Source organism: Macaca nemestrina, chromosome 11 (assembly GCF_043159975.1).
Source record: "Macaca nemestrina isolate mMacNem1 chromosome 11, mMacNem.hap1, whole genome shotgun sequence".
In the NCBI taxonomy this organism is placed as follows: domain Eukaryota; kingdom Metazoa; phylum Chordata; class Mammalia; order Primates; family Cercopithecidae; genus Macaca; species Macaca nemestrina.
In genome coordinates this window covers 60,058,111-60,071,203 of record NC_092135.1, presented here as the reverse complement: position 1 = coordinate 60,071,203, position 13,093 = coordinate 60,058,111, and the positions used below count along the sequence as shown (strand labels likewise).

Here is a 13,093-nt window from a genome sequence, read left to right as displayed (position 1 = left end):
TAAAAAGTAGATATATGTTTAATGTACAGACCTGCAAGTTTCATTATTTTAAATTCATCTTTTAGTGGCAAATAAAAATGTTATACGAAACTCAATGACTTGCTAAAGCGATCTCTCAGTGAATTCTAGAAGAAAATGCAACATAAACCTGTACTTGTAAAAAAGAAAAAATAAAAACCTCTGTATGTCAACGTAAGCAGATGTTGGTGTAGAATTTACAAGGATGAGAAGGCTATAAAACCTCCCCTGAGTCACTCACAGTTCATTTGAGGGCCAAGAACGCCCCCAAAATCTGTTTCTAATTTTACAGAAATCTTTTGAAACTTGGCACGGTATTCAAAAGTCCGTGGAAAGAAAAAAACCTTGTCCTGGCTTCAGCTTCCAACTACAAAGACAGACTTGGTCCTTTTCAACGGTTTTCACAGATCCAGTGACCCACGGTCTGAAGCAGAATTAGCTAACTTTCAAAAACATCTGGAAAAATGAAGGTTAGTATAAGCAACCTCAAGTATCGTTAAAAAAATTAAGGTTGGCTGGATTGAACGTGATCAGAGTTTTCTATTGTTTAAAAGGTGAGGATTTGTACATAAGTATTTACTTCCTGAATGGGTTGGGATTGGAAAATTGTTCAAATATACTGTAGAAACATTTGTCCTTGCAGAGCTGGAAGAATTCCAGCAATTATAGCCGGATCAGTGGAAGACAATCAAAAGCTTCGTGGGGCGAGAGAAATAGGATTTAGGTGTAAACAAATTCTTGCCATTTCTACTATTTAGCAGAAACTATGTGTATGCCTAATTCTCTTTATTTTATGTAGACTTGGGTAAAAATCGTATTTGGAGTTGCCACCTCTGCTGTGCTTGCCTTATTGGTGATGTGCATTGTCTTACGCCCTTCAAGAGGTAAGAACTTTCTCTGATTTGCTCTATCTGCCTAGAATAGCTTGGAAAATGTACTAATGCAAGATCACAAGTGGCTGAACATTTCCTAAGTGCTTATGTTCCAAAGTAAGTCTGTTATTTCTAAGAAGACATATAAGCTCACAGATATGTTGTTGTGCAAGACCAGAAATACTGAGGAATTTAAGGCATGGGTAGGAAGAGATTTACAGTGTTATTTCAGCAATAGAAAAACCTAAGAACTATGCTGCATCACCCCCACAACCCCCAAAAATATATGCTAAATACAAGCTTTGACAGGCCTTTAGAGACAACATTTTTAACTAACATTGCTTTTCATTATTAGGTTTGTCTCGTGGAAAGTAAAAATGAGTAAGAATGGAAAAGTTAAAACAGAATCTATGGACTTTTTTTATTACTAAATAGTCTTTCCAAAAATTTAGGGAGGAAGTTGAGAATACAGATCTCAGGAATAGCTGTATAGAAAAAGCGAAGTTGTTGTTTTAGATGTAGTAGCACTGCACATCAAATTAGAAAACTAAACATTGTTAAGCAAGCATTATGATCAGTCATAAATTGTATCCTTTTACAAAAAAGGCTTAGATTGACATTGATCTCACTTCACTAAAAATTGGAAGGTACTATGGGCTGATATCAGAGCTAGTTTAAATATAAAGTAGGACTATGTTGATAGATAATCCAGTGATATTAGGGGAATAGCTTTTTATGAAAATATTTATGAAGAGAAACTCAAGCTTCTAAAATAGAAAAAAATAATCCAGTAATAACAGATCTTATGTCTTTGTGTCTAGGAAAAGGGGAAAAATTTGTACTAATAAATACTAAAAGTTTATGATAACAAATGTGGGAAATATCTTGGTTAAAAGTTAACTGATAGTAAAGGAAGATCAATAAAATAACTTCAGCTAAAGAATGTATGAGTCCTGAACGACTATTGCTATTAAAAAGAACATAGAAAAATGTTTTGGAAAATTGAAAATAATCATGAGATTTTCACAGAATTACAAAATAGAATAGGTGAATCCATAAGATGAAGTCAGCTTATATCTTCAGTGTTCATTTCAGTCTTTGTTTCTGTTCTCTGCCAGCACAAGATTCTTCTTAGGCAGTTGAGAGGTATGTTGTGCGTGTACATATCTTTCATAAATTTTCATGTTAAAATTATTTTCAGACCCGTCTCTCAACTCAGTGGTCTTGGGGCCACATTTCCCTCATACCAGCAGTTATCAGGTAGTGGATTAGGTCATATAGATCCTTTGAATGTTAATTCATTAAAAATTAGCTCCTGATTTTAAAAGAAACTCAATCTTGAAATTGATACTCTGCACTCTCAGAAATAAATGTTCTTGGAACAAAAGTTTGTTAATTTTATAGGGCACTTGCCTCCATGTCCACAGGGAAGGACGAATTTCACTATGGAATTCAAGCTATAATTTCTAATAAGAAATACGTTATATTTACATATTTACAAATGATGTATAGAGATACACATACACAGATATTTGTGTGATCACATATAATCTCAATCCTACCCTCTTTCCAAGTTTAGTTATGTATAGCTTACATATAAATATATGTTGTATACTATATACAGTATAAAAGTCCTATGTAATTTATAATACAATTCTCTGTTTTCAACTAATAGGAAAATTCTAAGAATAAAGTGATTTCTTGATAGGGTGAAATAATCAAATTAAACTCAAGTACTCAATGAAATTTGAGTACTCATTCAGAAATAGAAAAATCATAACTAAGGTGAGAACTGCTGTTTTTTGATCCACTACATCATTCTCCTTCTGTTCTAAATTTGCTTAATAACTTCTTAGAATGTCAGCTAAACAGCTTGTGAATGGCACCAGTCATTTCCCTACTTTCCTGAGCAGGACCCGGGCAAGTCAGTGCCACGGGCAGCCCTGAAGTTAGGCGTGGTGGCCTCCTCCTGACTTTCCTCCTTTCTTCTCACATCTCACTCGTCAATCATCTCCCATCTGGAGTGCCAGGTCCAGTCCTCACTCTCACATCTGCCCAGTGCCTATGAGAATAGGATCTGAGATGGCAAGGCAGGAAAGGGAAGGAGGAAGGGGTAAAAAGAACAGAGAATTCAAAGCCAAGTGAACTCCTACTTAGCCTCCTTCTCACACTTCATCAGAAATCCCATTACCTCAGATTTGCCTTAGGTGCCCTCGTATCCTCAGCCCAGAATTTCATGAACCAGTGTATGAACAGTCTTCTGAGAAACTTAAAGCCACACTCAGGAAACATTCATTCACTCATTTACATATTAGTGTATTAGTCCTACTAACTCCCTGCCCATCATCATGCCAGTTGCTGAGGATATGGAGGTGCAGCAGTCTAGAATTTCCTCTGCAAGTTGGGGAGTAAGAATCCAGTGCTTTCTGCACCCAAAGATGCATGGTCAACACCACAGATACCTGAGAAGGATTTCTGTTAGTTCACACCAGGTCTAAAGGAAAAAAAAAGAGAAAGGCTCTTCCATCCCAGGAGAACCAGCCTCAGGATTAAAAGCATTTAGGAATAATTCAACTGGATTGTAGGAACAAATCTGAAATGTAGTAGTGAAATGAGAAAATCCATTTAGCTCACTTACAAAATATTAACTATAAGGAAAAACTTTCTTCGAAACTTGTAAAATATTCCCTTTTTGGTTTTGCCAAAGTGTGAAAAACACATGAGTTTCTACCCCTTATTCCCAGGTTGTCCTTGTCTTCAGCTTACACCCCTTCAACTGACTCCTTTCCTCTCTCTCTTACCTCCAATCACTTTTTCTTTTGAGGTTCTTCTTCACAAGCATCACTCCTCTTCCTGTGTGAATATGCAACAAGGCTGAGAGTGGAAACTAAGGCTCCCCTTATTTTTGTTCACCCCAAAGACAAACATACATACTTTCTTGTTTCAAGAGATTTAACAGATGTTACAAAAGCAAAAAACTGGAAGTGAAAAGTTACAGAGGTTGCGGAATTTTGCAGGTAAATTCCACACAAACTTGATTCATGATTTATATTTTCTGAATACCTGGACCATTCCTCCATGGCTTACAGAAAGAAATTGTAGGAGCTATTTGACCTCGTTTGAGATTATTTTCAGTATAGAGTTCCCCACATGGTGATGAACAAATACTCAAATGTTAGTTACTAGTTTTCTAAAATTTCTAACATGTAGTAAATGATAGCTAGCATTTGTGTCTGTGTTCTCCATGTTGAGAATATATACTTATACACTCAACAATAGCAACTATTCCATTCTGTGTGATGTATTTCAATTTCAAAAATGTCTTAATTCTGAGAGTAGAGAGCCTTTATCCCAGAATATCATCCCCGTTCCTATCCCCAACTTTTTTTTTTTTTAACCAAAAACAACAAATGTTTCAGAAACTTTTGTGTCTGAAGAACTCATACAGAACATTGATGGCTCTAGGGCAAAAGCAAAACAAAAGGAAAGAAGAAAGATATAAGAAGTTGAAGGGTGGAGGAATGGAGAATAAGGCTAAGTGAGAGTAAAAAAGGAAAGGGTGGGTGGCTGTGTTGGCTTATGGCTGTAATCCCAGCACTTCAGCAGGCCAAGATGGGAGGATTCCTTGAGCCCAGGAGTTTAAGAACAGGCTGGGCAACATGGTGAAACCCTTTCTCTATTTAAAAAAAAATACAAAAATTGGCTGGGCGTGGTGGCATGCACCTGTAGTCCCAGCTATTTAGGAGGCTGCATATCAGAAAAGTGTTTGGGAAGTTCAGGAAACCAAAAGGAAACTGATAGAGCATGAGGCCAAAATTATTTAAACAAATGAACAAAGAGAATATGTATATGCATATGTAATTGTGATTCTACATACATACACACATATATATACAATATGTAGTAATTATTTAGCTGAGTCCCGCCTTTTATAATGCATTGAAGAAAATATGTGACGGCCACAGACAATTTGGATAGAACAGAGATCAATATTTTTTAAGAAGAAATATCATTTGGGAAGTCTGAATTTTAGTCAGAAATTCATTGTTGTTGTTATTATTACCATTACTATTCTGTTACTACTATAACTTCAACAATCACCTTTGGTAAAATAAGATATAAGTGAGATAAAATCATCTTCAAAGGAGATATAAATATGTAAGTTGTAAGGTTAAAATATTTTCCCAGGACCAACATTCAGTCTGTGAAACAGATTCCCTCAAACATCTTAAGAGTTTTAAGTTTATTTTTTCACTATTCTTCTGGAGAAAACATGGGAAAGTCTAAAAGGTTAAGGAGAAGTTTCAGAAAGTTTATGAATATAAAAGAGTTTTTAAGTCAAGATAAAGAAATCAAGTTTGCAGTTTATAATTCTCTAATTTGCACGTGAATTTTAAAATCACAGATGAATCTTGGCAAACTCCGTTTGAGTTTTGCCAAATTCTAAATAATTTAAAAAGAAATCCAAATCTTTGTATGATTCTCATAATGGAGAGGCGTTTACCTGTCTGAGATTTCCAAAGCAAACTGAGTTACAACTTCGACGAGAACATCCAGTCATAGATATACCTTGAAAACCAGATTCAAAAGTTTGAGCCAGAGGTGTGGAGTCAGGACTTAAGAACCAGAGACAGTCAAACTGAGCCATAAAATACAGCAATAATTGACAAATGCAATCTAATTTAACTAAAGAGCTTCTGCACAGCAAAAGAAACTAGCATTAGAGTGAACAGGCAACCAACAGAATGGGAGAAAAATTTTTCCAATCTCTCCACCTGACAAAGGGCTAATATCCAGAATCTACAAAGAACTTAAACAAATTTACAAGGAAAAAAAAAATAAACAACAATCCCATCAAAAAGTGGGCAAAGGACATGAACAGACACTTCTCAAAGGAAGACATTTATGCGACCAACAAACATATGAAAAAAAGCTCATCATCACTGGTCATTAGAGAAATGCAAATCAAAACCACAATGAGATACCATCTCACACCAGTTAGAATGGCGGTCATTAAAAAGTCAGGAAACAACAGATGCTGGAGAGAATGTGGAGAAATAGGAATGCTTTCACACTGTTGGTGGGAGTATAAATTAGTTTAACCATTGTGGAAGACAGAGTGGTGATTCCTCAAGGATCCAGAACCAGAAATACCATTTGACCCAGCAATCCCATTACTGGGTATATACCCAAAGGATTATAAATCATTCTACTATAAAGACACATGCATATGTATGTTTATTGCAGCACTGTTCACAATAGCAAATACTTGGAACCAATCCAAATGCCCATCAATGATAGACTGGATAAAGAAAATGTGCCCCATATACACCATGGAATACTATGCAGTCATAAAAAAAGGATGAGTTCATGTCCTTTGCAGGGACATGGATGAAGCTGGAAACCATCATTCTCAGCAAACTAACACAGAAACAGAAAACCGAACACTGCATGTTCTCACTCATAAGTGGGAGTTGAACAATGAGAACATATGGACACAGAGAGGGGGACATCACACACAGGGGCATGTTGGGGGTTGGGGGGACTAGGGGAGGGATAGCATTAGGAGAAATACCTAGTGTAGATGACGGGTTGATGGGTGCAGCAAACCACCATGGCACATATAATACCTATGTAACAAACCTGCATGTTCTGCAAATGTATCCTAGAACTTGAAGTATAATAATTTTTAAAAAAGCAATAATTAATACAGTAGGCATGTAATAAAATGATCTTCTCATAGAACAGTTAATCAAATACTAATCAGTCTCTTTTTTTAAATTTTGTTTTATCATTATTATTATACTTTAAGTTCTAGGGTACATGTGCACAACATGCAGGTTTGTTACATATGTACACTTGTGCCGTGTTGGTGTGCTGCACTTATCAACTCGTCAGCACCCATCAACTGATCATTTACATCAGGTATAACTCCCAATGCCATCCCTCCCCCCTCCCCCAATCAGTCTCTTTAGTCTCTTTTTAATTTATTTCTCATGTATAGAGAACCAAGAACTTATTTTTCATTTCCAGTATCCTTCTTAATTGACTAATATTATGCAGTAAGAACAGAATAACGTATAATATTTATTAATATTTATTCCCATTAATAATAAAAATAGTATTACTTAGTATCTAAATTAAAATTTTGAATACAGGTTATGATTTATACTTGGTGGTAAAACAGATATGTTAGGACTTTTTAAGGAACAGGACATAACAATTGTATGTTAAAAAAGAAAACATCAGATAACAGGCCAGGCGTAGTGGTAATCGCAGCACTTTGGGAGGCCAAGACGAAGGATCACTTGAGGCCAGGAGTTCAAGACCAGCCTAGCCAACATGGAGAAACTCCCTCCCTACAAAAACACAAAAATTAGCAGTGGTAGCAGACACCTGTAATCTCTGCTACTCAGGAGGCTGAGGCAGAATTGCTTGAACCTGCGAGACAGAGGTTACAGTGAGCTGAGATCGTGCCATTGCACTCCAGCCTGGGCAACAGAGCAAGACTCTGTCTCCCCACCCCCCACCAAAAACAAAACAAAATCAGATAACAAATGAAATAAGCAGATAGAAATAGACACATAGAAAGATACTAACTACCAATACTTAAGAAGAAACAGAAAACATGAATGGTGCTATAACACCAAAAAAGATTGAATTAGTAATTTTAAAACTTCCAACCAAAAAAAAAAAACTTCCTAAGCTCAAATGGCTTCACTGACAAATTCTACCAAACACTTAAAGAAGAATTATTACAAATTCTTCACAAATGTTTTCAAAAAATGAAAGAAAATATTTCCCCACTCATTCTATAAGGCCAGTATTACCCACATTACTATAATGCCAAAACCAAAGATGTCACAAGAAGAGAAAATTATAAATCAATATCTCTTATGAATATAGATGCAAAAATTTTCCACAAAATACTAGCATGCCAAATCCAGCAATATATAAAAAGGATTACACACCATGACAAATTAGGATTTAGTTCGAGAACACAAGGTTGGTTTATCGTTTGAAAATCAATTAATACAATAAATTTCATTAATAGAAAAAAGGACACAAATCTCATAGTCATTATAATAGATACAGAAAAAGGATTTGATGAAATGCCACCCTTTCATGATAAAATCACTTAATAGATTAGGAGTAGGAGGAATTCCTCAACCTTATCAGAGACACCTACAAAAAAAAAAATAAAAAAACATAGCTAATATCACACTTACAGATGAAAGCTAATGTCACACTGTTTTCCTGCTAAGATCATTAACAGGACTTGATGTCCTCTCTCATCACATTCAACATTTATCAGTGGTTCTAGCCAAGGCAATTAGGCAAGAAAAAAATATATAAAGTACCCAGATTTGAAAGGAAGAAGTAAAACTCTTTGTACTAACAGATAACACAATCTTGTTTGTAGAAATCCTAAGGAATTCACTAAAAAGCTATTAGAACTAACAATAAAGTTCAGCAGGGTTGCAGGATACAAGATCCACGTATAAAGACCAATAGTATTTCTATACACTCCCAATGAGCAATCCAAAAAGATCTAAATAAGTGGAAAGACATCCCATGTTTATGGATCATAAAACTCAATATTTTTATGATGGCAATACTGCCTAAATTTATCAACAGATTAAATGTAATCTCTATCCAAATCCTGTATAGTTTTCTTTTTTTGCAGGAAGTGATGAGCTGATCCTAAAATTCATACAAAAATGCAAGGCACCCAAAATAGCTAAAACAATATTGAAAAAGAATAATAAACTTGGAGGAATCACACTTCCTTATTTTAAAACTTATTTTAAAACTTACTACAAAGCTCCGTAATCAAGACAGTGTGTTACTGGCATAAGGATAGATATATAGATCAATGGAATAGAATTGAGTGTCCAGAAATAAAGCCTTATACTTAGTTAATTGATTTGTGATGAGGATGCCAAGACAATTCAACAGAAAAAGTCTTTTCAACAAATGATGGTGTAACAATTGGATATCTATGTGCAAAAAAAAAAAAAAGATGTTGGACCCAATTCCTCACACCACACACAAAAATTAACTCAAAATGGATCAAAGACTTAAATGTAAGAGCTAAAAACTATAAAACTCTTAAAACATATGTATACATTTTTATGTTTTTGAGTTAGGTAAATTTTCTAAGATATGACAAAAAATGCAAGAAACAAAAGAAAACATACATAAATTGGACTTCATCAAAATTTAACATTTTAGGATGGCCAAGAATACCATTTAAAGAGTGAAAAAACTACCTACAAAATGAGAAAAAATATTTGCAAATATATATCCAATAGATAACTCCATTAAAAAATGGACAAAGGACAGACATTTTGCTAAAGAAGATACACAAATGACTAATAAGCACATGAATGATGCACAATGCCATTAGACATTGCAAAATGCAAAACAAAACCACAACAAAATGCCAGGAATGAAATTGCAGAGGAGCAATTAGGCATCCATTAAAGCCTACCGATTGTGAAATGGCTTGTCCCTGGGGGTGCAGTAGAAATAGAGACAAGCAGTAGATAGGGTTGGCAGGCCTGGGAGCTGGTTAAGGAAGAGGAAGGTCAAGGATCACACCAAAATATTCGTATTGAGAAACTACATGAATGGTAGGTGGTGTCATTTACTTGGATAAATTTGGAAGAGGAGCATGGAATTTTTTTCTTAGCATTAAACATATTGATTTTGAAGTGCTTGTGAGATATATAGTGGGGATTTTAAAGAGGAAGTGTAATAGACATGTCTGGAGATAAAAAGACAATCCAGTGAAAGTCAGGTGTGGTAGTGGGGTCAGGGGGTGGTTCAGCCCAGGGGTATGTAGTAGAAACCCTGGGAGAATGAAATGACCTGGGAAAGTTGCTCTTTCTCCAGCCCCATGTAGCAGCAGAAACAGCCATGACAAAATGTCAAATAGAGATTAGAGGAAAATGAGCTGGCAAAGGAGACTGAGGTCTTCAAAAATAAACAAGGCTTGCTTTCATCTTCAGGGTCACCAGAGGGTCATTTACCATTCATGTTCTTACACATTATGTTGATTATATCTTAGGATCTTTGAAAGCCTTAGTTATCCTGAAAAATAAATGAACCCTAATTAAAATAATGTAACACAACAGTAAAATAACACACAAATGGGCTATTTTTAAAAGCCCGGCAAATCCTTTGAATAACTTATGTTATTCAGTGTTGTTCATAGAGAAAACCATGGAAAATTGCTATTAGAGCTGAGACATTCTTCAAGTAGACAGTAATAATAGTAGCAGTAAGTAGCTTTATAATAGCTAGCAACCTATTTGCTTTGAAAAAGCTCAAATTGCCTCACTTTCTCTTAACCTAAGTTTTGAGGTGTAATTATTCTACTCCTTTGTTTGTTGCTTGGTTCTTGCCTATTTTTGTGTTTGTTGTATGTTGTTGTATGTGTACACTTACATTTTAATTATAGTACAGTGGCAAAGTATCTAAAACCAGATACAACTGAATTTAAACCCCAGCTTTTCTCTGTATTAGGCAAGTTAGCTCACCTTGCTAATTTTCATTTCCTAATCTGTAAAATGGTGTCCACAAAAGTATTTACCTCAGATGGTTGCTGTGAGGATTTAACAGGACTATGCATGTAGAGTGCTTGGTACGTACAATAACTTATAAATTATAACACTTTCTATTACTCCTCTAAAGCCTCCTCATGTACTTGTTTTTCAAAGTTGTCAGTCTTGTTCCAATTTGATCATATTAGCTTGTAAATAGTATCTTTCCTGCCCTAATATTTACTGTCCTTGCCCCTGTGGTACGCACTCCAGAAACAAACAAAACCCAGTGTGATGATTGGAGATGATACCTCCCCATAGGTAGCACCTCTGCAGAGCCATCAGGATGTGTTTTCCCTGGGAGCCCTAGTTCCTTTCCTTGGTATGACCTCATATGCATCAATTACAAATCAAGTGCAAAAGTGAGAACAAAAGGACCTGCCAGCCATTTGTATGCCCACTTAATTTTCTCATTTGGTTTATGCTGAACGTTAGAACTAACATCCAATGTCTCTGCTCTGACACCCATTCCTAATTTTTCAGTACTAGAAAATCACATGGCAGAAACAGACACAGAAACCTAATAGAAGCACAACATTTTAAGAAAGAATTAAGAGAATAGTAAATCATTACTTGCTTGTGAATCATTTCTGTGAATTGTAATTTCTTGGATTCATAATTGAAATAATTTTCAGCTTTGCTTTAATAAGTTGAAAATGCAAATAATTAAAGTATAGTTAATTAGAGTGTTTAAGCAATGTATGAGTAACTATGCTAAAGATGGGCCAAAACGAAGTTAAGAGCACTGGCAAAACTTAAGAGCTAATCAAGTAAGTGTTAACATATACAGAGGAGAGATATGCTTTCAGAATTCATGTTTACTTTTGTTCAATAATTAGAACTTAAAAATTATAGATGTCAAAGCTAACCTTCCAAAATCATCAAATAATTACATTTAATATTAAAACATTATTTGGAAGGGGACATGAAAATTCATTTATTCATCCAATAATTATTAATGGAATATTTTCTGGGTGACTAGAACATTTAGTGTATTTGGTGCTATGGAGATATATTTTATTCTGATTTACACACAGACACACACATACACACATTCCAAACATTAGAAAATAATGACCCCAATGCTTTTTCTATAATCTTACTTAAGTCTAGTCTAGGGCAGAATCAGTCCCCTTGCCTTTTGTCCACTTTTCCAGGTCTGGGAAAGGGAATATACTTAAAAAGGAGAACATTTGAAGGCAATGAGCAAGGTCATTGAACAGGGGAACAAACATTAAAGTAGGCCATTTACATTCCTTGAAAGCCATGGTCAACACTCAGTTATGTGGAATCTCTTCTCCATGACATGTGGATTGCTTCACAGGCCAGCCTCACCCACCTACAATGAGTTTGTAGTCAAGGAATGATTCCTATTGATAGGCACAGGAGTGCATTGAGCAAAATAGATTCAGTGAAATCATTAAACTGAGATTCTGAACCTTTGCAGAAGAATCATCAAAGAGGTTGGGTAAAAACTAAAACTACCAGGATCCCACCCCCAGAGATCTGGATTCAGTAGGTTTGAGATAAGTACTAGGAATCTGTTTTTTATATAAGCACACTCCAAGGGGCTCCAAGGACCAAGTTTTTATAAATATTTAAATGAAGGCAAAAGAGTCTACACATGAAATTTACAACTTGTAATAGAGGGTAGAAAGTAAGGGCAGATATATTCTCGGAGGAATTATCCAAAACGAGTGAACACAAAATCTGTCAAGTTGGTTTATTTTTTTATTCAGCAAATATTTATTGAGCCCCCGTGCTATGTCAAGGACTGTCCTAGCAGCTGAACATATAATAGTGAGAAAAATCAATCACTGCTTCTACTTTTATGGGTGGAGACCTATGTCTTATACAATTCTTTGCCACACAGAGATGAAAAAAAATTCATGTTCAATGAATTTGAATAAATGTTGAGAAAGCAAAATCCCATATGTACAAAGAATCAAAGTTTGGATTGAAAATTCTAAGTAATCTTTATGTTTTATTCTTATTCTAACATGTGACACATTACTGCACTGTGTTTATGAACACGTGGTCATGTTTAGCAGGAAGAATGCCTAATTAAATTTCTCTGATTATATTGGGGAATGAACTTAATGTACCCAGCCTGACATCAACATAATTACACTTTCTAAGCCCTGGATACATGACATATGATATGGTTTACAAAGCTAACATGAGGTTAGAAGTAATCATCCCAGCCCAATCTGTGCCTGAAATCCATCCCCACATACATGTAGCTGGCTCATCTGGATATGTTATTCATATATCCACTCATCACTTCCTGGGGGATGGTGAGGATTATTATCATTATGGCAATCAGTAGTACAATTAGTACATGTTTAAAATTGCTTTACAGATATTTTGAGTCATATGCTAAGTTATCTATATTGATTGTTGCCATTTATAGCTACTGTGCAATCATATAAAATTAATTGCTAACTAGGAAGTAATATAAAATATAGTATCAAGTCCAACCTTCCTGGATAAACAAAATTAGAGGTTTAAAGGAATAAATAATTAATTCTTAGAATCTTTTTGAGAAATCTGATAAGATCAAAATGCTTTTTAATGATACGAAAAGGAAAATGA

General features: G+C 35.1%; 1 protein-coding gene across 2 annotated transcripts in view; it reads left to right on the top strand.

Annotated features, from left to right (window-relative positions):
- Positions 1-278: 278 nt before the first annotated feature.
- FA (fibroblast activation protein alpha) overlaps positions 279-13,093 on the top strand; it is a 74,813-nt gene continuing 61,998 nt past the window's right edge. For both annotated transcript variants that reach the window (XM_011744175.2, XM_011744173.2), the window contains exons 1-2: positions 279-488; positions 818-902. In XM_011744175.2, coding sequence (XP_011742477.1) covers positions 483-488; positions 818-902 — 91 coding nt within the window. In that variant the 5' untranslated portion in view covers positions 279-482. The remainder of the gene's footprint in view (positions 489-817; positions 903-13,093) is intronic.